At 52.6% G+C, this 27,061-nt stretch overlaps 7 protein-coding genes across 7 annotated transcripts; 3 read left to right on the forward strand and 4 right to left on the reverse strand.

The window, feature by feature from the left end:
* Nucleotides 1–283: 283 nt before the first annotated feature.
* Nucleotides 284–9,066, forward strand: HETIRDRAFT_478607 (uncharacterized protein; the record flags this gene model as incomplete). The annotated part of the gene is made up of 32 exons (XM_009551156.1): nucleotides 284–388; nucleotides 442–574; nucleotides 652–1,169; nucleotides 1,222–1,423; nucleotides 1,473–1,575; nucleotides 1,623–1,813; nucleotides 1,873–1,994; nucleotides 2,045–2,117; nucleotides 2,169–2,369; nucleotides 2,427–2,664; nucleotides 2,726–3,170; nucleotides 3,222–3,455; nucleotides 3,521–4,083; nucleotides 4,208–4,294; nucleotides 4,346–4,631; nucleotides 4,681–5,429; nucleotides 5,477–5,587; nucleotides 5,639–5,816; nucleotides 5,870–6,124; nucleotides 6,179–6,368; nucleotides 6,424–6,587; nucleotides 6,641–6,841; nucleotides 6,895–7,050; nucleotides 7,097–7,234; nucleotides 7,297–7,402; nucleotides 7,458–7,595; nucleotides 7,649–7,896; nucleotides 7,949–8,302; nucleotides 8,359–8,521; nucleotides 8,569–8,736; nucleotides 8,803–8,908; nucleotides 8,960–9,066. 32 exons carry the CDS (start codon nucleotides 284–286, stop codon nucleotides 8,973–8,975), a joined length of 6,942 nt encoding a protein of 2,313 aa, XP_009549451.1. The 3' UTR covers nucleotides 8,976–9,066.
* A 607-nt stretch (nucleotides 9,067–9,673) lies between these two features.
* On the forward strand, nucleotides 9,674–13,675 carry HETIRDRAFT_64522 (uncharacterized protein). Its single transcript, XM_009550526.1, has 15 exons — nucleotides 9,674–9,723; nucleotides 9,834–9,914; nucleotides 10,092–10,159; nucleotides 10,222–10,752; nucleotides 10,832–10,940; nucleotides 11,002–11,091; nucleotides 11,158–11,504; nucleotides 11,589–11,688; nucleotides 11,752–12,030; nucleotides 12,082–12,232; nucleotides 12,284–12,428; nucleotides 12,482–12,628; nucleotides 12,678–12,831; nucleotides 12,895–13,273; nucleotides 13,336–13,675. The coding sequence occupies exons 4-15, from the start codon at nucleotides 10,436–10,438 to the stop codon at nucleotides 13,422–13,424; spliced, it is 2,307 nt and encodes a 768-aa protein (XP_009548821.1). The 5' UTR covers nucleotides 9,674–9,723; nucleotides 9,834–9,914; nucleotides 10,092–10,159; nucleotides 10,222–10,435; the 3' UTR covers nucleotides 13,425–13,675.
* On the reverse strand, nucleotides 13,558–16,291 carry HETIRDRAFT_445887 (uncharacterized protein). Its single transcript, XM_009551157.1, has 8 exons — nucleotides 16,049–16,291; nucleotides 15,927–15,997; nucleotides 15,746–15,878; nucleotides 15,047–15,685; nucleotides 14,816–14,992; nucleotides 14,498–14,764; nucleotides 14,215–14,433; nucleotides 13,558–14,142 (listed from the first exon to the last, which is right to left on the reverse strand). Exons 1-8 carry the CDS (start codon nucleotides 16,133–16,135, stop codon nucleotides 13,915–13,917), a joined length of 1,821 nt encoding a protein of 606 aa, XP_009549452.1. The 5' UTR covers nucleotides 16,136–16,291; the 3' UTR covers nucleotides 13,558–13,914.
* Nucleotides 16,292–17,035: 744 nt separating this feature from the next.
* Nucleotides 17,036–17,464, reverse strand: HETIRDRAFT_247845 (uncharacterized protein; the record flags this gene model as incomplete). The annotated part of the gene is made up of 2 exons (XM_009551158.1): nucleotides 17,036–17,102; nucleotides 17,163–17,464. Coding segments are annotated over 2 exons (369 nt in total), but the record flags the coding sequence as incomplete, so codon positions are not given.
* A 560-nt stretch (nucleotides 17,465–18,024) lies between these two features.
* Nucleotides 18,025–20,202, forward strand: akr4 (Aldo-keto reductase 4). The gene is made up of 15 exons (XM_009551159.1): nucleotides 18,025–18,092; nucleotides 18,155–18,278; nucleotides 18,331–18,367; nucleotides 18,428–18,517; nucleotides 18,573–18,671; nucleotides 18,725–18,791; nucleotides 18,845–18,882; nucleotides 18,943–19,018; nucleotides 19,075–19,089; nucleotides 19,140–19,240; nucleotides 19,289–19,383; nucleotides 19,436–19,486; nucleotides 19,564–19,637; nucleotides 19,710–19,766; nucleotides 19,832–20,202. Exons 1-15 carry the CDS (start codon nucleotides 18,059–18,061, stop codon nucleotides 19,915–19,917), a joined length of 1,044 nt encoding a protein of 347 aa, XP_009549454.1. The 5' UTR covers nucleotides 18,025–18,058; the 3' UTR covers nucleotides 19,918–20,202.
* A 2,181-nt stretch (nucleotides 20,203–22,383) lies between these two features.
* HETIRDRAFT_453670 (uncharacterized protein) lies at nucleotides 22,384–23,691 on the reverse strand (the record flags this gene model as incomplete). Its single annotated transcript, XM_009551160.1, has 2 exons — nucleotides 22,384–23,085; nucleotides 23,155–23,691. 2 exons carry the CDS (start codon nucleotides 23,689–23,691, stop codon nucleotides 22,384–22,386), a joined length of 1,239 nt encoding a protein of 412 aa, XP_009549455.1.
* A 1,943-nt stretch (nucleotides 23,692–25,634) lies between these two features.
* HETIRDRAFT_247833 (uncharacterized protein) lies at nucleotides 25,635–26,023 on the reverse strand (the record flags this gene model as incomplete). The annotated part of the gene is made up of 2 exons (XM_009551161.1): nucleotides 25,635–25,711; nucleotides 25,822–26,023. Coding segments are annotated over 2 exons (279 nt in total), but the record flags the coding sequence as incomplete, so codon positions are not given.
* Nucleotides 26,024–27,061: the final 1,038 nt, after the last annotated feature.

A 27,061-nucleotide genomic window follows, 5' to 3' on the forward strand; every position in this document is an offset into this window, starting at 1 on the left:
AAAAGAGCGTGAGGGGATACGAGAAAGGGCGTGAGTGAATGAAAGAGTGCTGGCTGAAGGAAGAAGGCGGCTAGTAAGTATCTCTCGTGCAGTGTGGGTCCAGGTTCAACTAAGACCAAACATTAGCCAAATAACATATTATTAGGTCAACACCTAACCCTAGGCAGCGTTGTTTACGTCATCACGCCCTAGCGATGGATCTTGCACCTTGGCAGCAAGCTATGCAAGTTGGTGGCAGCAGTGTAGTGTGCACCTCTCACGAATAGTCTGTCGCATCGCGACGATGTCCGCGCCATCTCAGCCGGAGATTTTGAACACCCTCTTTACTGGCCTTAGGAGTAAAAGCTCGGAAACGCGCCATCAATCTGCATCAGAGCTTCGGCACTATGTGTGTACTACTGTCTGTTCAGGGGATACGTGCTGCCTAACATTCTGTCTAAGGTATCTACCAAACTTGCAGAAATGTCCTCGGATGCGGCAGCGAAGCTATGGGATGACAGCATCAATCGCCGGCTCTTCGAACTCATCCATAGCACCAGCAACATCGACAAATTTGGTGGTATAACAGCCATAGGTATGTGCTAGTGGCTACTGTGTATCGTCCAATTACTAACCCGAGTGCTCCTTGCAACATCTCAGACTATCTGTTAGAAATCGATGACGAGGGCGTAGAATCGCCGCGGAACCTCTTTCGGATCTACAACTATGTGAAAGTCTTGCTTCCAAATCCTGATATCAACATCATGTTGGCGGCTTCTAAGACTTTGGGAAAAATTGTAGAGAAGGGCGGCGCAGAGTTTGGCGAAGGATTCATGGCAAAGGAGGTTCCTGACGCCATTGATTATCTGCAAGGCGAGACACGTTATGCCGGCGTTCTCATTCTGAAGGAGTTGGCGCGACATAGCGCTGTATACTTCCATTCACACATCGACTTGGTCGTGAACAAGATTCTTGTACCCCTCAGGGACGCGCGGGTGATTGTCCGAGAGGGCGCGGCAGAGTTGCTAGCAGCGTGCTTGGAGATCATCACGCAGAGGGAGAGACAAGCGCCCAGCAGCCATCTTTACCAGATTTTGAAAGATGCACAGCTTGGGTTAAAGACAACTCAACCAGAGATCATACACGGATCTCTCCTGACGCTCCGTGAACTTCTACTTCATGGAGGCATGGTGCGCATTCAGGGTTACATCTATTGATGATTCTCACGATCGAGCCCTCTAGTTCATGAAGGAAACATTTCTCGACACCGCTGAGCAGATTTTGCGGTTCAGAACTCACAAGGATGCTCTCGTTCGCAAGATGGTCATCACGCTCATTCCTACTCTAGCAGTTTACGACACGCAGACATTCTCAGAGCATTTTCTACATAGGGCGATGGGACACCTATTAACACAATTAGAGAAGCCTAATGAGCGCTCTTTCGGTATTACATACTTTATCTTCGCTTTTCCATATCTAACATCATGATTTAGCTTTTATCGCCATTGGCCATGTTTCGCTCGCTGTGGGCAGCGACATGAAGCCTTTCCTGGACTCCATCATGGCGCAGATCAAAATAGGGTTGCAGAATAGAAGGTTAGTAGAAGTTTGATATACTGAAGTTAGTTCTTATGTTACCACAGCAAAAAGGCCCCGACGGAGGAGCCGATGTTTCAATGCGTTGGGATGCTGGCATCGGCAGTTGGTCCCAATTTGACAAAGCTTCTCCACGACCAGTTGGACCTAATGTTTGCTTGTGGGTTGAGCGAGCCGTTGCGGCAGGCGCTCACTGCAATTGCGAAGCATATTCCCCCATTGCTGAAAACTATCCAGGGTATGTTCGATGCATGGTCATCTACGTATCTGGATAATATATTCAACTTGCTGCCTTAGATCGACTTCTCGATCTTCTATCCGTTACTCTGAGTGGACAGGTGTACAAACCTCTCGGAGCACCCCCAACGCTCGTACGAGATAATGTGACGAATATGCTGACCGAGTTGAATGCACCTCAAGTATGCTCATCCGAAGATCTCTTTTGCTCAAGAGTTAATCAACTTGATAGAATGCAGGAAGTGGAAAGAGCCCAGAACTCATCACATTGGCTTTAACGACCCTCGGCTCCTTCGACTTCAGTGGTACGTCAAAATCTCTATATCTTCAACATTCTTTTGACGATTTCTATTCAGGGCATGTGCTCAACGAGTTTGTTCGTAATTGCGCTCTCCCATATCTGGAGGAGGACCAGGCAGAAGTACGACGTGCTGCTGCGCTGACTTGCTGCCGTGTTTTCGCTCGCGACTCGATATGTTACCAAAGCAGTAATCATTCTATCGAGATCATCAACGACGTCCTTGACAAGCTATTGACTGTCGGAATCGCTGATCCAGGTTCGCTTAGTTTCTCGAAGGTCAGAAGCATTGATGCTGATGTTTTGGTGGCCACAGATCACACTATTCGCTTGACTGTTTTGTCCTCGCTGCATGAACAATTTGACAAGCATCTTGCTCAAGCTGAGAATGTGAGGTCGTTATTTATCGCTTTGAATGACGAAGTCTTCGCGAACAGAGAGATGGCCGTGGGTTTGATCGGCCGTCTCGCAACACACAATCCAGCCTACGTCATGCCATCGCTTCGCAAAGCCCTGATTCAACTGCTGACTGAGTTGGAATATTCGACAGTCACGTATGTCTTTTTTCCTATTCTCGCCCTATATCATCATTCATTGTACTTCCAAAAATCTCAGTCGCAACCGGGAGGAGTGCACCAAGCTGTTGACCTTGTTAGTTAGCGCGACTCAACGTCTTATCAAGCCATACGCACTTCCCATGCTGCGCGTACTCATCCAGAAGGCCAACGACAACAACGCCACAGTGGCTGCCAATGTTTTAATGTGCCTCGGCGAATTGTCCTGTGTAGGCGGTGAGGACGTCGAGCCACACGTACCGGAGCTAATGAACATCGTCATCGCCAAGCTATCGGACCCGTCTTTGGTCAAACGAGATGCTGCGTTGCACACGCTCGGACAAGTATGCTCAAGTACAGGATACGTTATACAACCGCTGTTGGATTACCCCCAGCTCCTGTCTATTCTGAGTAGGATTTTGAAAACCGAGCCGACACAGAATGTGAGGAGGGAGGTGATCAGGGTTCTTGGCATTCTTGGATCGTTGGACCCCTACAAGCGCAAGGTATAGTCACGACTGTCTGGTGAGATGCCCGCTAACGCGAGGACTACCTAGACTAAACCAGACGAGGAAGCGGTGGACGAGTCTTCGACTCCTGCTGCTACCGTCATTAATCTGTCGTACACCACGTCTTCCGCATCAGATGACTACTATCAGACCGTCGTCGTCAACGCCTTGCTTGCTATGCTCAGAGATCAGGCAGTCAGCGGCCATCATCACACCGTCATTGCCGCGATAATGTCCATTTTCAAGACCCAAGGTTTGAAGTGTGTCACATTCTTACCACAGGTATGTTACTTTTTTCGTCATTCTTCCAACTTACCTACGCGGGTCGCATACATCACGCTATATAGATCATACCCGCGTTTGCAGCTGTGACTCGCAGCTCCGCAGCACGGCTCCAGGATTTCCACCTTCAAGAGCTTGCTATCCTTGTTGGGATCATCAAACAACATGTCCGCAACTACATGCCTGAAATATTTAATCTAGTCACCGAGCTATGGGAAAACACCTCTCTCCAACTACCTCTAGTATCTCTCATTGAGGCCCTAGGCAAGGCTCTAGACGCCGAATTCAAACCATTCTTACCCACAATATTGCCACTTATACTCAAGGTTTTCGACGGTGAACTGAATGAAAAGCGGTCAAATACGCAGATCAAGATCTTCGATGCGTTTTTGACCTTCGGGGCGAACATTGAAGAGTACCTTCATCTTGTCATTCCAATCATTGTCAAGACATACGAGAGGTCTGATGGTCCTGCGGCGCTCCGTAAGAGAGCCATCGTGACTATCGACGGTTTATCCGGGAGAGTAAATTTTTCCGACCATGCTTCACGAATCATACATCCCCTCGTGCGCGTCCTCAACTCGTCGATCAATGAGCTTCGCATGGCGGTGATGGACACGCTCTGCTCGTTGGTCATTCAGCTTGGTTCTGATTTCGCTATCTTTGTCCCCACCATAAACAAGGCATGTCCGTGTAATCTCGGTCTACAATCTCCATGCTCACTTTCCGTCATAGGCTTTGCTTCGTAACAGAATTCCTCATGCGAAGTACGAAAATCTGATCTCCAAGCTGTTGAATGGAGAACGACTGCCTCAGGAATTAGGCGCTCTTGAACTGATGTAAGCCGTGTTCTTTCGCGGACGCATATTTTTTCTAATTATGCACTTCAGTATGAATGAGAGCTCAAAGACCCCCGAAGTCTCAGCTCCAGCCGAAGCTGCGAAAATGACTGTCAATCAGCAGCATCTGAAACAGGCGTGGGATACTTCACAAGTATCAACTAAGGAAGACTGGGCCAAATGGATGCATCGCATATCTGTGGAGTTCATGAAAGAGTCGCCCTCTCACGCTCTGCGGGCTTGCATTACTCTTGTTGACCTCCATCAACCCCTCGCCAAGGAGTTGTTCAATGCAGCGTTCATATCGTGTTGGAAGGAGCTCTTTGAACACTATCAGGTGAGTTTTCTTTTTCGAATCTCGCTTGTTGTACTCACAAAATCTACAGGAAGATCTGGTCCGTGCCATCGAGTATGCAATCACAACGCCTCAAATTCCCTCCGACCTGGTGCACCGTCTTCTCAATCTATGCGAATTCATGGAGCATGAGGATCAGCGTCTTCCTATCGAGAACAGCACACTAGGCGAATATGCCTTGAAGTATCACGCGTATGCGAAAGCCCTTCACTACAAGGAACTCGAGTTCTTTGCTGAGACTACATCTCCGACCATCATCGAAGCATTGATCAACATCAATACCAAGCTTCAACAGCACGACGCTGCTTGGGGAACCCTATTGATTGCTCGCGAGCAGTATGATGTGAGCAAGCATGAAGAATGGTACGAGCGGCTAGGACGATGGCAGGAAGCTTTAGTAACTTACGAGCGGAAGGCTCAAGAAGACCCCGATGCACCGGATATCGCCATCGGAAGAATGAAGTGTCTACATGCCCTTGGCGAGTGGGACAAGCTTGCAGCGCAGGTGGAAGAGAACTGGTCGAATGCCAATCATGAGGATCGTAGAGAGATTGCTCCCATGGCTGCGGCTGCAGCTTGGTCGCTTAATGCTTGGGAGTCGATGGACGACTACATTGCCACGATGAAGGCTGATTCCCCCGATCGTGCATTTTACCGGGGAATTCTTTCAGTGCACCAGAACCAATTTCCCAAGGCGTTGGCGCATATTACCAAGGCTCGCGATTTGCTAGATCTGGAGCTTACCTCCTTGGTTGGGGAGAGCTATGGTCGCTCATACAAGTAAGTTATCGCCTTTCGAATGAGTTCAACTATTAATAAGTCTTCAGCACCATGGTCCGAGCCCAAATGCTCTCGGAATTAGAAGAAATCATCAACTACAAGCAGCATGCAGATCAGCCCGAGCGACAACAGACCGTAAGGAAGACTTGGATGAGAAGGTGCGTCAGTTCGCGTAAAGCATACAGGCAGCGTTATAACTATCCTCTCAGACTACAAGGCTGCCAGCCCGACGTTGAAGTCTGGCAACGTATCCTTCAAGTACGCACGCTTGTGCTTAGCCCTGAAGACGACCCTGTTATGTGGATCAAATTTGCCAATCTTTGTCGAAAATCGGATCGCATGAATTTAGCAGAGAAGACCATCAATTCCTTGTTATCGCCAGAAAGAGTATGAAGCTCGTTTGGCCTTGTGCGTATTCTTGCTGACTTTATCATCCGCAGAATTTGAAAGCACCGCCAAATGTTGTCTACGCACAATTGAAATTCATGTGGGCGTCAGGAAACAAGGAGGATAGCTTGAACTTCATGCAGCAGTTCTCGACAAACCTCGCAAAAGATATAAAGGTTGAAGGCTCAGATCGTGCGCAACGCCCAAGTGTTCCTAAACAGAAGCTGAATGAGCTCTCACGCTTGCTGGCACGATGCTATTTCAAGCTCGGGCAATGGCAGATGGAGCTCACGGATAACTGGGGAACGGTCAGGGTCAGAATTTATTAGGTTTCACCCCGATACTAATTATTATATTCACAGCGAAATGTCAAGGATATTCTCCACTCATTCCTTCTGGCCACACATTACGATCCTACATGGTACAAGGCCTGGCATACGTGGGCGCTAGCGAACTTCGAAGTTGTATCCTATATGTCAAGTCAAGTGGAGAACAAGTCCCATGATATCTCTGGCAGTGCGCTGGTGCCCCACATTGTTCCAGCTGTGCAAGGTTCGTTTACATGTCAGCGTTATATGTCCACTCAACTGACCAACAATTTCACCAGGTTTCTTCCGCTCGATTTCTCTGCGCAGCGAGAATGCATTCCAGGATACCTTGAGGCTGTTGACTCTCTGGTTCAAATTTGGATCTCATGATGACGTCAGTCACGCCATGGATAGCGGCTTTGGCAGCGTTGAGGTCGACACCTGGCTCGAAGTTATACCACAGGTACGAGGCAGCGTTTGTCCACGCACAGCTTCAGGATCATTATCTTTGCACAGATCATCGCTCGTATTCAAACTCCGAGCGCCAATATTCGTCGAAATATCACCAATCTTCTGATTGATGTTGGGAAGCACCATCCCCAGGCACTGATATACCCTCTCACTGTGGCGTCGAAGTCATCGAGCGCCTCCCGCAAGAAGGAAGCTCTGGGGATTATGGACCACATGAGAGAGCACAGTGCCATCATTGTGGAACAAGTAGGCAAAGGCTCTTGTTGTCTCACTCAAGCATTATTCATACTTTCCAACAGGCATTGGTTGTTAGTCAGGAATTGATTCGTGTGGCCATCCTCTGGCATGAACTTTGGCACGAGAGATTGGAAGAGGCGTCTCGCTTGTACTTTGTGGAGCACAATCCTGAAGGCATGATCGCTGCGCTAGAACCATTGCACGATATGCTAGATGCTGTAAGTCTCTTTCTTTATCTCTATATAAATTCTGACTGTGGCACAGGGACCCACCACTGCGCGAGAGACTTCATTCGCGCAAGTGTTCGGTAGGGAGCTGCATGAGGCGCGTGAGGCTTGCCAACGCTACTCCAAATACGGTGAAATCAAGGACCTGGACACGGCATGGGATCTTTATTTCGGGGTAAATATAGACATTGTCATCTTTTGATTCGTATACTGAACTACGGCCTCTCTCTAATTCAGGTCTTCAGGAAGGTGGAGAAACAATTACCACAGCTGACAACCTTGGACTTGCAGTATGTTTCACCGGAGTTACTAAAAGCTCGCAATCTGGATCTAGCAGTTCCTGGTGAGCCTTCAAATATCACACGCATGCTTCTTGACATTGATCGGTTAATGCACAGGTACATATCAAAGCGGCAAGCCCATTATTAGAATAATGAGCTTCGCTACGAAGCTCTCCGTCATCTCATCCAAACAAAGACCACGTCGATTGTCATTGAAAGGGAGCGATGGAAAAGATTATCAATATGTTCTTAAAGGTGACTGTTAACATCCAACGTCTGGCGCGACGACTGACATTTTCCTCGTCCAGGTCATGAGGATCTCCGCCAGGATGAGCGAGTCATGCAACTATTCAGCCTCGTGAACACCTTGCTCTCTGTGGATACCAACAGCTTTAAGCGGCGCCTACACATCCAACGATACCCTGTCATTCCACTAGGGCCTCACGCAGGTTTGCTTGGTTGGGTACATGACAGTGATACCCTGCACGTGCTTGTTCGCGATTATCGTGAAACCCGAAAGGTTCTTCTGAACATTGAATATCGCTTGATGCTCCAGGTGGGACATTCACCATATGTAACTCATCTTCTACTGATAGGTATATTATAAGATGGCGCCTGATTACGAACTCCTCATGTTGCTGCAGAAGATCGAGGTCTTCGAATATGCTCTCGAAAACACTACAGGACAAGACCTTTACAGAGTGTTGTGGTTGAAGAGCGTCAATTCTGAGCATTGGCTCGAGCGCCGTGCCGCATATACCAGATCACTCGCAGTGAACAGCATGGTTGGCCATATTCTCGGGCTCGGGGATCGTCATCCGTCGAATCTAATGTTGGAGAGAAAGACCGGCAAGGTCGTGCATATTGACTTTGGTGACTGCTTTGAGGTGGCCATGCATCGCGAGAAGTTCCCAGAGAAGATCCCTTTCAGGCTGACGAGGATGCTAACGCATGCTATGGAGGTAAGCTTTTTTGCCGTTACACATCGATTCCTAGCTTGACGCCATGGGACACGCAGGTCAGCGGGATTGAAGGCAGTTTCCGCAACACTTGCGAAATCACGATGCAGGTCTTGCGCGTAAACAAGGAATCCCTCTTAGCCGTGCTCGAGGCATTTGTGTACGACCCTCTCATCAATTGGAGACTGATGCCTACCGAAATGGACAGTCGTCGGTTGGGAGGTACGCCTGCCCTTCACTCCGCCTTTTTGTAGTCTAACAGTTCTTAGGGGGCGCCGATGCTGACCGAACCGCAGATCTGGCCCGAGTCGCGGCCTATCCCCAAGGACCGACTCGCAAATTGAAGGCGGATGAGAACGACATCTTGAATGAGGCACAGGAAATACGCAATGAACGCGCTCTGGCTGTGTTCAACCGTGTGCAACATAAGCTCACCGGTGAGCTATTCTCCGTTCATCTTCATTAATGGATGTACACCGAGAGCGGCTTGTTTGTTTCTGCAGGACGTGACTTCAACCCCGATGTTGTCCTTTCCGTACCCGCCCAAGTCGACAAGCTGATTCTTCAGGCGACGTCTCTCGAAAACCTGTGTCAATGTTTCTCTGGATGGTGAGTCGCGGCTCTTCTGGCTCTCAGGCCTGATATTGATCTATCGGCCAGGTGTGCTTTCTGGTAATACGCTGCTGTGCTGTGCCGTGTCGTTATTCATGTAGCTTTTCATGTAGTATTACTTTTTTTGGCTTAACATTATGTTTTCTTCCCTTTGATCTCGCAAGGTTCGATGCGTGAAACTAGCCCTTGCGTCCATGAGAATAAGTAGGAGGGTTACGTAGCACTCAGTCCACATGCAGTTGGCGAGATTGCTCCGCGGCCCGTCAAATTCAAGGCGCTGTCTACTAATCGTCACCCGTCGTCACCCGTCCAGGGTGCCAAAACTACCTGCGCACACAGCGCGGACCAAAAGGGAAAATCGTGCAAAAGAAAGGGCCTGGCCGGGAATTGAACCCGGGACCTCCTCCATGTGATGAAACACCCTAAGAAGGAATCATACTACTAGACCACCAGGCCGATGATCTATGTTCCCATTGGAAAATCATGAGTCAATAAATACAGATGCGTAGCTTATTCCTTTTTGGTGATTCCTCATTTCCTAACCGTTCTCGATTGTGGTTTTCTCTTCCCTACGGCGAGCCTGTGCCGAGTGGTTCCTTCTGCCATCAATCCCCGTCTTTCCTGTCATCTTTTGCACTACATCTCATAGCTCGATTGCTGTGTCAAGCGCTGCTGCACTGCCCGAGAGCTTCCCATTTGGCGCCCTCGCCATTTTTCGCCCCTCACACCCCATCTGCATCTGTATATAATTTTTTTCTTCTTGACTTTTTTCCTGGAAGTTCTAGGAGCTATAGGGCAAGAGGATAGACCTGGTGAGTCTTCGCCCAATCATCTCTCCCGGATCTCTAGTGGTGACTGAGGATGAGCTTCCGTTTGATTCGATTCATACCTCTTCTTGTGGCCGTCGCTCCTTCGATCACAGCACACAGCTCACATCCTCCATTTCATAGTCTTTCTAGACTTTGTCTAGCATTCTAAAATCTTCTCTACACAGCTCATACTTGTAGGTCCTTCTATTTATCTCTCCGTTCATGATGAACCATATGGACATTTGCACGTCAGTCAGAGCATCTTTCTCTTCTTGAGAAATCGTGCAGGACGATATCATTTTCGCTTTTATCTGATTCTATGTGTCTTCTCGATGCGTTGGACCCGAGCTGATCAGGTTTCTTTCTCACAGATACCTTTGCTATCACACTTAGACCCGAGCTTTCGTGAGGTTATTGAAGCCAAGCCCTACCAACAGTTGTGAGTATCGCCAGATCATGTATCATTTTTCACGATGAACCATTTCGACATTTGCACGTCAGTCAGAGTCGTTTTCTTGGATGAAAATTGGCACAAGACGTTATTATTTTCGCATAATCTGATTCGCTTTCTTTCTCACTGTCCTGCACCTGAGCTCATTCTTCGGTCGCGTCCTCTTTGCAGACTACATCTACGCACCTCGCCATCGTCACATTGGACACCTCCTTCTCAAATCCTGATATTTGCCTCGCGACATCACTCATTAATAGTTAGCTCATGTCTCATTCGCCGTCGAACAATCAAGGTCTGAATGGTGAGAGCTCACGCCATCGACCGCCTGCTCCCACTACGAACGGCGCCACGGCTACTAGGTCCACGGGGCTCATACCAACAAACAGCGTCACTACCAAGAATGGTGTAACTCTACGTGCGCGTATTGACCCCACGGTGAGCGTGGCCGACGTCGTGTCACAACTTTGTGTGAACCTCAAAGTCAATGAGCCCTCGACCAATTATGCGCTTCGAGATGAGGAGGGGGAGTTGGTCACGAATGATAACTTGAGGAAGAAAATCAAGGCAAAGTCCAATCTGAAGTGCGTCATTATATCATGTGTATCTCCATGATCCTTAATGAGCAGTGTTCTCTTGATGGGCTCACTCACACGTCTTCAGACTCGTCAGCTCCCCAGCAATGGAAGCTGCTGAGATCGTGGAGAAGTTGACCATTCGCGATGACAGGAATTTCCGAATGACGCTCTTCTCGCTCCAGAAGTTCAGTCGGGTGCGCTAAGCAATTCGTTGTTCCTTTGAAACATGCCGATGCTGAAGGTTTCACGCTATAGGAACAACAGTTCGCAACAGAGTTTCTCAACCGTGATGGGGTTCACATGCTGATAGATATTATCAATGCCTCCCACGGCAATACCCTCGCAGTACGCTTTCCCCCTTCACCAGATATCAACAAATCCCTTCACATAGGCACCAATCTGTTCTTCTAGTATGCCCTGACAGCCATGCAGCACTTGATGGATTTGGATTACGGTTGGGACAATCTCAACGATGCTTTCATCCTCAAAGTCGTCCAGATCCTTTCTTCCCCACAGTCTCTCATCAACGTCTGCAGACCAGCGACCGCAATTCTCAAGAGACTCGTAGAGGCTGATCCGATAAGCGCTCCAGGACCCTTGGTTGCCAGCTCTAGTCGGAATCCCCCCACTCTTTCTCCGGGATCCGTCTATCGATATGGATTTGATGTCGTGTTCGATCAGATGAAGCAGGAACCCGGTCTGCTTGAGACCGTGGTCAGCAGGCTGGGCAGTGCAGATACAGCGCTGGCTCTTTATAGGTCAGTAGCATTGATTGAACCTCGTTCCGTTGTCTATCGTGATATAGGATGTGACTATTCGTTGCTGATACGTATTACCGTCAGTATGATGTTGATCAACTCGTTGTTAGCACACGCGACCGACACATGGTGGGGGGAGTTCATCGAGAAGCTAGAGCGTTTGAATACAAGAAGGGCTGTCATCGTCAGTGTCGCGTCTTTATCTTCGTTCTCTACATATCTGAAGTAGAGTCGAACTCACCTACAGCGTCTTATGTCCTCACATACGATTGAAGACCTTTCCTCCTGCGTCCTTGATTTTCAAGGCAATATAGCAAGGGTGACTTACCGCAAGAAAACCGCCCTTGTTGAGCCCGAAGCAGAGAGCTCGCATCGCGATGCGCTGGAGTACATCTGGTTTAACAGCAAATTGCAATCAGAAAATGACGGAGAGGGCGGCTTGTTGAAATGGCGAAAATTAGGATTTGGCTCAGAAAATCTGAGTCGTGAATTTGGGGAAGTTGGGCTGCTAGGGTTGGACTGTCTGGTTTGCGACTGACATTTTTATCGTTTATCTGAGATTGACCCCCACTATTAGCGACACTTGGTTCAGAACGATCCTGATTTCTTCTCTAAAGTGGTTCAAGAACAGAACAGTCGACCACCAGAACGCAGATGTCCTTTGGCCAAGGCTTCGAATGAGGTAGTCGAGCTGCTGTCGGATCACTGGGCGATATTTGCTCCTGGATGTGTGTCGTCATCCTTCCTGAACTAGTGAAACATTAACCTTCGTATCTTAGATGCAACCTCACCGACCTTCCAGCCATTCTTTCTGAATTTCTACAAGGTTCATGCCCTTGCTACCAACTTCTTTCTACGAATGTGGAACGAAAGCGGTGCAGCACTGAACGATTTCTCTCGTGTTTCTGCACTTGTCCGTAGTCAGTGAGTGATCATCGTTTTTTCAAGCTGCACTCTCGTATTCATATTATGGGCAGGATCAATGTCGCGCTAAGAGACGAAAGTGCTCGGCCATTGCATGAAGTTGAACAAGATTTTGTTGATTGTGAATACCGAGCTGTGAGAGACAGGCAGATGAAAGAGTTGGAGGAAGAGGATGATTCGTTGAACAAGGTTCCCGTTCGGTGAGCACATCGACAGTGTGACAGTCTTCCATGCTGAGATGTCGGAAAGAAATCTACGCAATAAGCTTTATAAGGAGTCGTATGAGTTCGTGCGTCAGCAACGTATCCATTGCCTCCTCCAGGGTGCTTGGTTCATGAACGCCATTCCGGTGTTCGCGCCTAACACCAACCGTCCTATCCGGCCATGGCGTTTTATGAGATTGGTACGCTGAATCCGTTGTGGCTGTTTTCCGTTACTGAAGCGCATTACTACCTTCGCCCCTCAGGATAACGGTCTCAAGTACTTACATTACGTGGATAGTCAGGTCAAGTTTCCCGTGCGAAATGGGCTAGAGGACCTCCCGGAGCGTATCGATATTTCGCTCATCAGTGAGATAGCCACTGCTAACTGTGCGCCGCCACCGAATATGGTCCCAGGCGATCTCCCGCCCAACTCTTCCGCAGTGGCCTCGCCTCTTTCGTTTTCTCTGATGAGCACCCACGAGGGGTCTCTCGCGGACCAAATCGCACCTGACCAGTCGAGATGGGCGGATTGGACCGATGGCTTGAACATCCTTAGGAGAGACGGAGGCCATGTCGCCTCGCCCGAGACCGCTGATTTCGTGACAGCATTGACCGAAATCGGCCTCAAGATCAAACTTTTAGGTGAGTCCAACCGGAATGTTTGCGAGATGACTTTTGACGCAGAAGAATTGTGTCCTCCCTAGATCTTTCTGGTGATAAAGTGGATATACCAAGTGGACTGACGGCAGGACCGCCCCCCATGAACAATGATTTCTTCTTTTCAGACTTATGACCCCCAATAATTTTACTGTAGTGTTATGGAGTTGGCGTTTGTGCTTTGAATCTCTATGATTGTACCTTGCTCTCAGTATCTATCGACTTTTTTACATAGAATCCTTCGCCCGCTTGGAGATATCAACGGGTCTGCAGTAACAAGTTTGTTGTAATTAGAGCGCGGATGAGCGCACGACTGATTGAGAAGAATGTACTCGTATATGCAAGCAGTTGATGCAAGGGTGATGATGCATAATGAGATGGGTAGAATGGAGTGCAGTTGATGCAGATATGCGTGTGGATATGATGCTAGATGGTGTAAAGAAGGGCAAGACACGTAAATGCGGGTGAGACGAAGAGAAAACTCCTAATACAATGAACAACGGGGGTTGAACCCGGTGATGCGATTAATCAGACAACAGGAAGCAAAGAAATCAGCAGTGAGATGATACAACGGGGAGCTCAGCGAGTGAAATGATAACTAGTAAAAGGTAAGGACAGTAAGACGGTCAGTTCGGAAGCCCTTCGGGTTGCGCGGCGCTAGTGGCAGCAGAGGCAGCAGCGAACTCAGCGCCAGCTTTGAGGAATGGTTCGAAGATGGCTTCGGGTTTGGTGAAGTCGTTGTGAACGACGTTTACAAGTAAGAGTTTGTCCATAAGGTTGGTGATGAGGTTGCGGGATGCTGAATCGGTTTCATAGAGCTTAGCCCATTGTTGACCTAGCTCGTATGCCTCGTCCTATAACAGATGGATGAACAGATAGAGAGCAATATCAGCATCGAAGTTGTCGATGACAGACAGCATACAGACCTTCCATGCCATGAAGCTGATGGCTTCTACGATTGTGGGTTGGACGATTTCTTTACCAGGAAAGACCCCCCAAGTCACGGCATTAGGCCCCTCAGATGTCGTGTTGGTGTTCAGATCACCACGTTTGTTGATGACATAATAGGTGATACTATGATCTCGTTCGATGTGGGGAAGCAGGACTGCCAACAGCTCTGGGGAGACAAAAAATTCGAGGTATGCCTATGGGTTCACGGACGCGTTCAAATGCATGCAGTTGTCTCGGTGGGGAGGGGGGGGAACGGACCTTTTGATAGACGTAGCCATTGCTGGGACCCCAACCAAAGACTTTGTCGTCGCTTCTCGCGCCGTTCACAGCGGGTTGAGAGTTGATAGTCAGGAACCCGTGCCCGTTGATCTTGGCCAGTTGCTCAGCAATGACGGAAGTCTCGGTCGACACGGCCTGGTCGGACCACGGAAGAGCGCTCAGCTCTTTCTTGCAGAACAATTCGAATAGATGGGCGATATCTGTGAAAGTCGCCGGGCGACCCCAAAGCGCGAGTGCGTCTTCTTTCTGTTGGCCGGATTTAACGGTAGAAGTACATTATTAAACGATGGGACCAACCGTCTGCTTGATCCATACGCCGTAGCCATCGAGCTCGCCGTAGGCAGGACTACGGGAGTCACCAAAGCGACCGTTGGGATACTCGTCCCAATTCTCTGTGCGGGAAAGATAAGATTTCGTCCTGTTCGCCCAGAATATGGGACGAATAGTCTCTTGACGCCGTGTGGGCGTCAGTGACTACATATGTATGTTTAGCACTCTTTGATTGCGTCTATAAGAAGGACTCGTTACCTGTCTCCACGGCAGGGGTTTGATAGTCTCCACTCTCGGGACGAAGTTGAGCTCCTCAAGCAACATCTTTGTACCTCTCTCGAGATTCATGGTATAAAAATGGAGGCCTCGAATGCCGATGGGCTCCTTCAATATGCGCCGGCAAAGGTCTGCAACGAGCTTGGTCCCGATCTCTCTGACCTTCTCGTCGTCGTTCTTGTACGGTTCCAGCGCATCTAAGAACGATTGGGGAATCTTGGTCTTCGCAAGGCTGGTCGCCCGTTGGAAACCGTTCCATGTCTGGATCGGCATGATCCCTGGCACGATGGGTATAGTGATTCCGGCCTCTCTGACGGACTTGACCCACTCAATGAAGATGTCGACGTCGTAGAACATCTGTGTGAAAATGAAGCTGACTCCGGCGTCCACCTTTTCTTTCAGATATTTCATCTCAAGAGCACGCTCCTCGGCAGGAAGGATTTGGGTCTGGGGAAAACCGGCGACGGCAATATCAAAGTGATCTCCGTACACTTGTCGGATGTGCCGAACGAGGTCAATGGCGTGAGCGAAGCCACCTTCGACAGCCTCCCACTCGTCTTTTCCCGTGGGAGGGTCACCTCGGAGTGCGAGGACGTTTTCACAGCCGTGCTGCTTCGCCTCCTGTTTAAAACAATTGTGAGCATAACCAAGATCACCCAATGCATCGAAAATCGGACTCACCCGTAACGCAATATCCACCTTCTCCTTAGGCATGTTCGTGCATGTCAAATGCATACAGGTCTCAATGCCAATGAGACTCTGACATGTCTTCACCAGCTCGGAAGTGAGGTCTGAGGTCCGTCCGCCAGCGTTCCTGGAAGCCGTCAGCATCTGGACCGAAAGTGTCAGACATTGAATTTACCATGTGATGTCAATGAACTCTGGGCCAAGCGCCCGCATGCGTTCAATACGATCCAGCAGGTTTTGCAAGCCCTACCAAGCTCTGATCAGAGTGGGAATATCATGCTTGGAAATATAACTCACCTGCGCGGTCCGTGGTGGGAAATACTCGAAAGACCACCATACTTTGTCGTCTTTAGCAGCCTGCTCGATCTTTTTACTGATTTTCATGATCGCGTGACAAAGGTCGTGGGTTGGATTTGAAGTGAATTGGAGATAAAGGTGAGATTAAGAGGAATATAGGCAATACAGTGAACCCCCGCTCGAGCAAGTCAGAAGGGAAAGGAAAGGGAAGCGAAGGTCACAGACTTGGGTAGCAGTTCAGCCTGCCGACTAAATTGCCGTTGGGAGTTTCGCGTGGCGTGACTGCTAAATTGTCCCACGTGCTCATTACGTTTCGCGTCTGTGAGATCTGACGTGAAAACACTCAAGTGGCGTGTTCAACTCGAAGTTCAAGAGAATGTTTACGGACGCGATCCCGGTGATGCGTCGGGTCGACATCCAGACTTTTTTTTAGCATGGTTGATACTCCGATCAACGTGCCATCCCAGAGAGTGACAGTAGGACAGTGGCAATGCCGCAATATACAGGTTTACGCTCAGCGTCGAAGCTACACAACCTTACAGCCACACCATCCATCATTCAACGGAGGAGAGCAAATCACCAGCGACCTCAAGCTCTGCGCGTAACAATCAGAGGGGTCCTCCATTCAGTCTAAATCGGAGAGATTAACAGGCACGAGGCAGGAGGCGCGATACATTCCTACAGATCACTGCAATCAAGTAGCACCCATTCTATCTTTTTGAAGACCAATGTGTACGAACTGGGAAATCGAATCCAAGCGCTGATGCACCGTAGCAATATTTCAAATTAGTGTGCAGGTTGGAGCCCTGGATGATGTGTACAATGCTATCATACAAGCTCTCGTACAGACAGTTCCTGAAATCTGCCGGCAAAGTAAGGTCATAGCTTAAACGACAAATGGGAAATGCCGCTCACATGGCTCCATGATGGCCAGGTATAGGGAGACTTGACGGGCAGAGCATAGCGTCAACCAATTTCTTGCTGATCCGCGAGCAAGACGATACAAGTCGTAAATACGACACCCAATACAATCGTCATGATCGCTAGATGAGGTCTTGCAACCCAACGTCATCAACACACACCTCGAACGCATAGAGTGGAACTGGACACTCACTTGGTAGACACCAGAAAAGCCCTCATGTTGCGCATGTCTCTGAACCCGGACTCGTACTCCCAAAAACCTCCCAGGACCAGGCACAGCGCCGCAGCTAGCTGAAGCGATGCCAGTGCTATGCTAGTATCTGAAGGACGAGAGGAGCTACCTGGCGGATCGACGCCGGATAAACGTGCCTGCAGAACGGTGGAGGAGAATAGCAAAAGAAGCAAGAGCGCGAGCTTGATATGGGAGAGGAAATTTCGCTCCAGCATGCAGAAATCCCGTGCAGAGCTTCCGACATTCGGTAGGATGAACGCCATACACGCTATTGGGGCATCAACGGCTACGACGGGTCCGTTTACACGAAAGTGGATCAAAAATGAGAGCGTTTTGCAGATTCTGCCATCAGGCAGGCCGCAGCTTGTGTACGCCGACGACGTCTGACTCGCAAGCACTGCGAACTCAGTGAAAATCAAATTCAGTCAGGTGACCGCAGTCCACTCTGTGTCCCTCTTGTTCTTGAGTCAGATCTGCAGAAACGTATCGTGTCAGATCGCGTCACCTTCATATATGCTACGAATCTTGTCCCTCTGCGTCGCAGTTCATTGGAGCCAGGCCCAACGACACTCACATGATGGATTTTCTGTTGTTAGAATCTTGAACGCAACTACTGCCATCCTCTCGCCGTAAGCGCTGGTCAGGGTGAGGCGATGACATCGACGTCTTCAGCTTCTGCCTGACAGGTGCGTTTCCGCTTCCACCGATCTCGGACGTCGTAGGTAATGTTTCCCACATTCAGCTGCACACACATGACCATGGCCAGAAGTATAAAAGTGCTCAGATCCCATTATTCAATGAATCTCCTCTTATCATTCGATTTGAAGGGGCGCTGAGCCACTGAAATTTTGAGCGAAATGGCAAAGGTTGCACCGAAGAAGATGCCCTATGGTGAGGATCTTGCCTGCTCTTTGTGATGCGCACTGATCGGCGGTGGGATGATGCGTATGTAGTCCGTTTGGGCAAGTCTGGCTTGAAGGTGTCCAAGATCATTCTTGGGACCATGCAATACGGAGACCCAAATTGGCAAGGCTGGGTGCTACCCGAGGAGGAGGCAGTGAACCACATCAAGGCGGCGTGAGTGAAGACTTCGTCATTCACCTATACCACAGTTCATCGCGCACCTCAGTTATGACGCTGGCATTCAGACGTTCGACACTGCGGATGTACGCTCGTTTTCCACTTTCTGAACGCAATTGATACGACTTGACCGAATCGCTGTGCAGACATACTCGAATGGTCTATCTGAAGTGGTCCTCGGCAAAGCTATCGAAAAATGGAACCTTCCTCGCGATGAGATCGTTGTGATGACGAAGGCCCGTGCAGAAGCTTTGTCAACAAGGATGAAACATAATGAAATCATTCCAACAGGTATTTTTTGTGGTTGGACGTACCCCTCAAGAAAGCTACATCAATGTACCCAGGCCCGAAGCTGCTGGGTACGTCAACCAGACGGGCCTTAGCCGCAAGGTCGGTCGGTTTCGAACCATCAGATTTCCAACATTGCTGATGCACGGTTCCAGCATATTTTCGACTCCGTGAAGAAGAGCTTGGAGAGACTCCAGCTTGACTACATCGACGTCCTCCAATGCAAGTCGCCGCTTTATTTTTGTACGTCATATATCTCTGAGAGTCTATTTTAGGTCACAGGTTCGATAACAACACCCCTATCGAAGAAACGGTAAGCTATTTTTGCTTTCACGCGGTGCGAAACATGCCAAAGGGGGCTTACCTGATCTAGATGCAAGCTCTGCACGACGTCGTGAAGGCTGGATTCGTTCGCTATATCGGAATGAGTTCTTGCTGGGCCTATCAATGTTCGAATTTTATCCTTCTGCATTCACGGTGCTGACGCGACCTTGCTGATACGCAGTTCATGCAATGCAAAGTGCGTCGTGGATCGGACAAGTTGAAATCGATGCTGACGTTCATCCAAAGGCTACGCTATTGCGAACAACTTGACCCCCTTCATATCTATGCAAAACCATTACAGCCTTCTCTATCGCGAGGAGGAGCGTGAGATGTTCCCCACACTTAAGGTATATACCGGCACTGTGAGAGACATGCGAGACTGACGGCTTCGTCAGCTATTCGGTGTAGGTGCCATCCCATGGTCGCCCCTCGCCCGGGGTCTGCTCACCCGGCCGCTCAATAGCCAAACCAAACGCACAGAGACCGATCCGTACGTCGCCCTTCTCAGCCACCGAGTGTATCCTGACACACCAATTGTGCAGCTATGCGCGCGGTTTCCCACCGGAATCGGGCGCTCACGATATCATTAACCGGTGCGCTATCTTTGCCTGTCTCATCATACGCACGCTTGACACCTACATGGGCGCCGACTTCCACTTGTCTATATCAGAGTCGAGGAGCTCGCGAAGAAGCGGGGAATCAGCATGGCACAGGTCGCGCTCGCGTGGATGTGCTCCAAAGAAGGTGTGCTGGGGGTCCCCGCAAGTTCAGCCGTTGAATGCAGATCTTATTGACCTTGCTTCATCGTTTTACCAGGCGTCTCTGCCCCTGTTGTTGGTCCTACGAGTCTCATAAACCTTCACGATCTTATCGGTGAGTCCGCGTCTTCCAGCATCCAGCATCGCGTATTCTTCATTCGAGTTCTAATCGACCAACAGAGGGCGTGCATGTCAAACTTAGCGACGAAGAAATTTTGTACTTGGAGGAACCGTACAAATCCCAGGCCGTTCGTGGCCACATGTAAGTATGGATCGGTGGGGTGGTACGTGAAAGATTTTCCCACCCGGCCAAAATTATACTTGGTAGAAGCATCCAGGAATACCAAATGTGGGACTTGCTACGCGGAAGCGATCCTTCGATTTTCTGTGACGTACAAATTCGAAGGAGCTCCCTTCGGACTCTTTGCAAATCAAAGAGAGTCGTACGGTCGTCGTCGACTCCAAAGACGCAGCAGAAAGATGAGATCTCATTCATCTGTTACCAAACATTACGTCATAAATGCCATGAAGAGAGCTTCTTCTTTCCTCCCGCTTTCTGAGCAACACGGATCAGCAGAAACATACGAGCCTCGCCAGCTCACGACCCTGCAGAACCTCCTCCTCGCTTGCTCCATAAGCATACAGTGCTGTCCATTTTTGCGAGATCAACGCACGATAGAGTTATGCATGTGTCGCGGGATCAGCTCTGCCGCTGGCGGCGCAATGGCGCTCGGAGGCTGCCAACCGCTTCCGCTTCTGTTGGCTTCCCTTGGACGGGGCATCAAGTTTCAACGAAGCTGACAGACGCCACACGTGATATCGCGCACGAGGGTTCTTTTCGTGCTTTGTTGGGTGAATGGAGTCTCGAAGACGAAGGCAGAGAAGACGGGGACGTGGCAGTCGAGATCGTGTTTTGGGCTCGTGAAGGACCGCGAAGGAGAAGAGAAAGTGAACAAGGTGCGTGCGTGTCCACGCTTCATTGCGCGAAAGCGGAAGGAGGCGTCGTATGTTCCGAAAAGAGCGGTCTTGTGGCGTTTGCGAGGAAGCGAAGCATGGCGCGTCGGACGCTGGGAAGCAGTCAGAGGGCAGGCCGCGATGAGCCTCGATCGCGGCGCGCGAACGCCTGTGCACCCTGCGGCAGCTGCGCATCAGCACCATCTCAGCCCCAGACGCCGAGCGCGCCGACCTCACGACACTGATCGCTGTGTCCCCCCCCCACCCACCCCCCCGCGTTGGCGGGCAGGACGATCTCTCTGCCTGACGCCTGGCCTTCCACGCGACGCGGTTCTTGCTTCGCGAAGCCCGAACCCCACAGCGAGTATTTCGAGACCCGCGTCACGTTCTTCCAGGCCAGAGCAGCCTCATCGCGGCCCCCCGAAGCTCCAAGCTCCGAGTCTGAGAACGTGTCGAGGACGACTCGAAGACCGCACGGGTATTTTTGCCCACGAGGTTCCCAACGTCGACGTCTTCAGCACCTCCGCGTCGCAGATCACGATCTCACGTTTCGTCGCTCGGACAGGGAGGCGATATGGAAGGAGGGATCCGTGCGCGCGGCCCGCGCTCATTTCAGCGGAGACGCATTCCGCGAGGCCGAGCTGGCTCCAACGTCGCGCGGGGGACAGTTCCGGCTTCTCTGTGCTCCGAGGCGCTCTTCCGAGGAAACTGCAGTGTCGACCGCTGACCGGCGCTTCCCGGGCTTCTTTGAGCATCATGCTACCAGTGCGAAGGTAACTCGCGCCTGTGGACGTCAAGGCTCAACTCTGCGCAGCTCAATTCGTATCATTTCTTGTTCTGCCTCTGATGTGTCATAGGGATGACAGGATCGGCCTTCCCACGACCCATCGACCCAGCCATCTTCCCATCGCCCGCGAGCAAGAAACGTCAACGAGATTGGCGTCATCGCGGTGCGAGGATTCCCGCGCTGATGCCGATCCAGCGTGCCAGCGCCGCGCGAATCTCTGGCAAGCCTGGGGATCAAGATTCGCGGTGGGAAGTCGACGATTCGCGGCGGTGCATTACGTGTCGCCCACGCGGGCGGAACACCCGCGAGTGGGAGCGCGGACGTAGGCATGCTGTCACATCGGTGCGAGAAGGCGGCCCCCACAGTCGTCGGCGTTGGTGTCGGCGTCGGCGTCGGCGTCGGCGCGCCCGCTGGCTCGGTCTGCACCACGCGCTTGTGGCGGCTTCGGGTCCTCGTAACGTGGCAATTGCGTGGCCAGGGAGCGCGTCCTAAACGTGGTCACACGTCGGTCGGAGGGTCTGAGAGGCGTGATGCGGATTGACAGGCTGAGATACTCGTGCATCATGGATAGAACCGCGCTGCGCCTGAAACTTTGTTCTCTGCTTCTCCCAACTGCACCCGTCTCGCTCGACCAGTTGTCCCCATGCAGCTCGTCCTCCCTCCCTTTCCCCCTCCGGCCTGGATGACGACCGCGTCCGGCTTACCATGCTGACCGGTGCGGCGCCTGGGGCCTGCAACATGCTCCAATCACGCTCACGCTCGCGCCCCGCGAGGCCCCTCGCGCACATGCGCCGGCGGCCATGCCATCAGGCAGCGGGTCGATCCTCCGGTCACTTGTTCTCAACGAGCGCAGCGGCCTCGCTTATCTCTCCAGAAGACATCGTCATATGTCGAACGCACCCACTCTCGGCGCCGCGATGCCGACGGTCGGACGGTCGGACGGTCGGACAATACAATTAACGGACATGACGAATGGGGATCCAGATGCGCTTCACTTGACGCGGCCTGGGCGTTTTCGGGACGCGACGACGATACGGGCCCGTGCGATGCTGACTACGACGAGCCCTTCGTCGGCCGTGTGCGCGCGCGGCCCCTCGACCCCCCAGCCTGTGCTCCAATACGACGCTCGCACAGGCTCCGAGCGCGAGTCGCTTGCACCAAACCCCCCGCAGCAAGAAACGGTCGCGTATTCTTGGCCCAGCGATCGCGCGAAGTCGCGCCCGGGAATGGAAGTCGGGAAGCCACCCATCACCGTCAACTGACGCTCGCCCGGGGCGGCACAGGACTGGAACCCGAACCCGAACCCGAACCCGAACCCGAACCCGAACCCCGAATCTGAATCCGACTCCGTTCGAAGCGCGCGCTGCCGGCACGGCGCGTCGGCGCGCGTGACGCAGCGAGGATTCGACGCCTCCGCCCGCCACACACACTGACCTGCACGCGGGTGCGCAGGGGCTCGCGCCCCGCTGATCGTGGCACGGAGCCCTGCGTCCATTCGATCCCCGTGCGTCTCGCCCAGCTGGCCTCCGCCCACGCATACCGCCTGACGCGATTTGCCCTCCTCTGCGATCCGCGCCTCTCTATCTGCCGTCATTTGCGATTTCGCAGCCCCGGCGAGCGGTGCGCTGACTGCCTGACTGGCTCGATGCGGGGAAACGCGTGCTCGACTCCCGCCGAGCGCTGAAAATCGCGACTCGGCCAATGGCGTCGCGCGGCCGAACTCTCATGTTGTCGTAAGTATCGCATCAAGCACCGCACTTACCAAGCCTCCCTCGCGCTCCCTCCCTCCCACCTCGGCACGCTGCGCTTCCCAGCGCCGGCGCTCGAAGAAGCCTCCCGCCCCAGCAGCTGGGACCCCCGCGATCAGCTTCCCACGCAGGCGACACGCGCGTCTCGAATGCTCGCAAAGTTTGATACGATCCGTATCACGATGATATCGCATTATATATCTGTGTGCTTCATGCACGATTGATGCGGGCACGAGGCCCCGTCGGACTGAATGGGACGTCATAAACCCCGATTCGACTCGGTTCGAGGCGAGTCGAGTCGAGTGCGCGGAAGCGAGCAGACCAGCGACGCCACCTAGGTGGCCGAGCGCCGCGCAAATGCGCGCTTTCCTTTTTGTTGTGTTGTCTAAGCGAGGCGGGAGGTCCGAGGAGGAGGGGGAGGAGGGGTAGGGGTAGGGCTGGGTCCCTGTGCGGGCGTCGATGTGGATGTGGACGGACGAGGTGAAACGTCCGCAAAGCCGTGGTGATCCGTCAGGGCGCCCGTTTCGGCCATTAACAATGCCATAAGTCATCAACGAGCGATGTTTACAAACATGCGTAATAATACTCTACCGCAAACGTGGCCATGACGCCTAGTGTACACACATCTCTATCCATAAACCAATACAACAAACACGCACGGATGTGTATGAAACCCAGCCAGCACTAGTAGGATGTCGATTAGGACGTCGGAGGAGTCCCCCTCACTAGCTCCATTGCACAGCTGTACAGGTATACTATGATAAACGGATGTTAAAAGAAAATAGAAAAATAGGTAAACTCCGAAGGGTCGAGACGGGGGGGAGGAGACGGAAGTGAGGAACGGGTTAAATCAGTCAGTAAAACATGATTGAAAGTAGCGGTACGGGCAGTAAAAAGTGTGGACGATAAACGTAATGGATGCGGGTGCGCTGCGCTGCGGGCTCGAGGCAGCGAAGTAGAAAGTATTGTTATGGTAGAAGTATGTACGCGTATACAACGGACGAGACGGGGTGGCGCACGCGGGGATGCGACGGCAGGAATATCGGAATATGAAGTACTGATTGAATGTGCGCGAATTTACTCACTAACTAGTAGCATAAAGACACGGTCATGAGTCGGGAGAGGCCAGAGCCTGAAAACTCAAGACTGGGAAAGGGAGATAGTCGAGTCGAATGGGAGGACAGAGAGGAGAAAATAATAACGGCCCAGGGCTGATGTACATTTGCGGGGTGGGGAGGGTGGGTGATAGTGATAGTAAGATAAACGCTATTGATCGATGTGACGGCGATGTGTGTCGGTGAAGCGGTGAAGGATGTGTGGTTCGGGGACGAATGAGGGCGCAAAGAGATGGCTCGAATCCGAGGGAGGTGGAAGAGAGCAGGAGCGGTCGCGAGCGTGGATGAGATGGGCGATCCAGATTGAATTCGGTGCGGTACAGCGTCGAGTGCAAAGGCATGATAGCCCAATATTGTGCTCTATGAACCGTCTAAAATCCACGTTGAGTCAATTAGATCAGATCAAAAAAAGCACAATATCTAGGAACACGCACATTGAAGCGGTTGTCCAGCTGCGCCTAACAGAACACGACGGGCGCGGTCGCCATTCAATTGACCCAGAATTTCTGCTCCTCCGCCCCGCCCTCCCCCACCACTCCGCGATCGTCTTCGAAGGAGTCCGCAGGCGGCAGCGGCGGTTCGTATCCTGGCAGCGCCGTGAGAAGAGTGCTGTCTGGCGGGAGGGTGTTCGTGCGCTGTATTCCCTGATGCTGCTGGTGTTGCACGGAGCCCTGGCCGTGACCCTGGCCCTGTGCCTGCCCGTGCGTATGTCCATGCCCGTGCGTCTGTTGTACCTGCGACGAGTGCGGCGGGGGGGAAGAGGGGGAAGAGAGAGCGTATGGGTGGATCGGGCGGGAGGAGAGACGGTGTTGCTGCTGCTGTTGCTGCTGTTGGCGGCGCTCGTAGTCCAAAGAGTTCGCCCACGGCTCCTGGCGCGCGGGCGGCGGGTAGTCATATCCCCCACGGGGTTGTTCCTGCTCAGACAAGACGTTCCATCCGACGTTCATCGGTGGAATCTGCATGCCCTGGCCCTGACCCTGAACATGTCCTTGGCCCACGCCCTGCGGGACGGGATACAACTGGTGGGCGGACCCCGTACGTTCGCGGTGCTCGTAGAGCATCTGCTGCTGCTGCTGCTGTTGCTGTTGCTGGTGCGGAGGCAGGTATCGCATGCCCATGCCGGCGCTCGAGCCAGGCATGTCGTCCATCCCGAGCGGGTATCGCTCTACGCCGGGACCCGCGAGGCTGAGCGGGATACCCATGCCGACGGGCTGTTGAGCGTTGTAAGCGTGTGGGCGCACGTAGGACGGCAAGAAGCGCGGGTCCTGCTGGTGGGCGGTGCCAAGGTGCGATGAGTGGGTCGGCAGGCCGTAAGGATCGTCTTGCGGATGCTGGTGTGGATGGTGCTGATGCTGTTGGTGGTGGTGGTGTTGTTCTCGTTGCTGCTGTGCGAGAGCTGCGCGCTCCGACTCCTCCTTCTTGGCCTTGCGCCACTGCTTGCGGAGCTCTTTGAATTCTGGATGAGACGCAGTAAAAAAAAGCGCGAGGAACGCAAGTCAGCTCCGCGGTTGCAGGAAATCCGCGTCTCGCGCACGGGCGGTCAACAGGAAAGGGAAAGAGACTGACCGCCGGGGCTGCGCTTGGTGCCATGGCGCTGCATGACGATGTGCGCGTTGAGGTGGTTGAGGGTCCCGTAGCTCTTTGTGCAGCCAGGCCAGGAACAGTGATAGAGACGCTCAATCTCGTCGTACCGCCTGCGGGGCCGCTTCTTGACGGCATTGCCCGGGAGGGACACGAAGGAGTAGGTCTTGGAGGACTGTGGGTCGGAAAGGGCGCCGGTCCCCGAGTCGTCGCTGGTGTCTTTAGGGTGCGTGGACCGGATGGCTGGAGAGGTCCGGGCCAGGAGGCTGCCGGAGGACGAGGGGCGGGGGGACGTGGCGCGGGGGTAGCCGTGGGGAGGGCGGGAGTAGTGTAGCTGCTCGCCGCTGATGTATCCCGAAGACCCGGGGCGGGCGTCGGCGGGACCTTCGTCGTCGAAGGCGTGATGCGGGGGGAGGTACTGGAAGGCGGGGGACGAGTGGACGCCGCGGCCGGGGGCGTGGGCGGAGGACGTGGACGAGCCGGAGAAGGCGGAGTGCAGGGGGGAGGTGGGATCGTCGTGGGGCGGGCCGGAGAGGGACGTCTGGAAGGGATGGACGGCGTCGGAGGGAGGATCCCAGACCGAGCTGGCGGTAGAGCCAGCCGTGTCGGGACGCTGATCAGCGATGGAGCTGAACGAGAGCGGCCGCGAAGGCGAGTGCAGCAGCGAGCCAGCGTGCGGGTACGCAAAGTGCGAATGCTGCTGCTGCTGCTGTTGCTGCTGCTGGAAGCGGCGGGGGTCGACATGGGCCGAGACGGGGTACGAGGCGGGGAAGGGATGCGACGCGGCGTGGAGGTTGGGATCGGACATGTGACGACTGACCGAGCCAGAAGCGGGGGGAGGATAAGAATATCGGGCGTGCTCGGGCAGCGAGCCCGGGGCACGGGTATAGCGACTGGAGGCGTCGGGGGGCGACAGCGGCGGAGGAGGATGGTCTGGGCCGGAGGACGAGGGATCGTCGAGCAACGACGACGAGGGTTCGGAGGGATGGGCTAGCCACGATGGGCCGCCGTCGAATTGGGAGGGAGCGTCGTCCCGATCTGGAGGGTGCATGTCTGGCGGGGCCGGGGCGGACGCGTCGAAGGATCCGCGGTGGGCATAGCGGTAGGGGTCCTGGTACGACAACTCGGGAGAGGCAGAGGCAGAGGCAGAGGCGGGGGGAGGACGGGGGGCAGAGAGTTTGGGAGGTATGGTGGCGACGAGGGGGAGGCGGTCAGCGTCGGAGAG

This window comes from Heterobasidion irregulare, assembly GCF_000320585.1.
Source record: "Heterobasidion irregulare TC 32-1 unplaced genomic scaffold scaffold_08, whole genome shotgun sequence".
Taxonomy (NCBI): domain Eukaryota; kingdom Fungi; phylum Basidiomycota; class Agaricomycetes; order Russulales; family Bondarzewiaceae; genus Heterobasidion; species Heterobasidion irregulare.

Coding starts and splice junctions, on each gene's coding strand:
- HETIRDRAFT_64522 (XM_009550526.1), top strand. CDS start 10,436: ATGTCTCATTCGCCGTCGAACAATCAAGGTCTGAATGGTGAGAGCTCA. Junction 10,753..10,831: donor AAGGCAAAGTCCAATCTGAA/GTGCGTCATTAT, acceptor ACACGTCTTCAG/ACTCGTCAGCTCCCCAGCAA. Junction 12,031..12,081: donor TGCTAGGGTTGGACTGTCTG/GTTTGCGACTGA, acceptor CCCCACTATTAG/CGACACTTGGTTCAGAACGA.
- HETIRDRAFT_445887 (XM_009551157.1), bottom strand. CDS start 16,135: ATGAAAATCAGTAAAAAGATCGAGCAGGCTGCTAAAGACGACAAAGTA. Junction 15,686..15,745: donor AGGTGGATATTGCGTTACGG/GTGAGTCCGATT, acceptor TGTTTTAAACAG/GAGGCGAAGCAGCACGGCTG. Junction 14,765..14,815: donor GCGTATGGATCAAGCAGACG/GTTGGTCCCATC, acceptor TCCGGCCAACAG/AAAGAAGACGCACTCGCGCT.
- akr4 (XM_009551159.1), top strand. CDS start 18,059: ATGGCAAAGGTTGCACCGAAGAAGATGCCCTATG. Junction 18,093..18,154: donor ACCGAAGAAGATGCCCTATG/GTGAGGATCTTG, acceptor ATGCGTATGTAG/TCCGTTTGGGCAAGTCTGGC. Junction 18,368..18,427: donor AGACGTTCGACACTGCGGAT/GTACGCTCGTTT, acceptor ATCGCTGTGCAG/ACATACTCGAATGGTCTATC.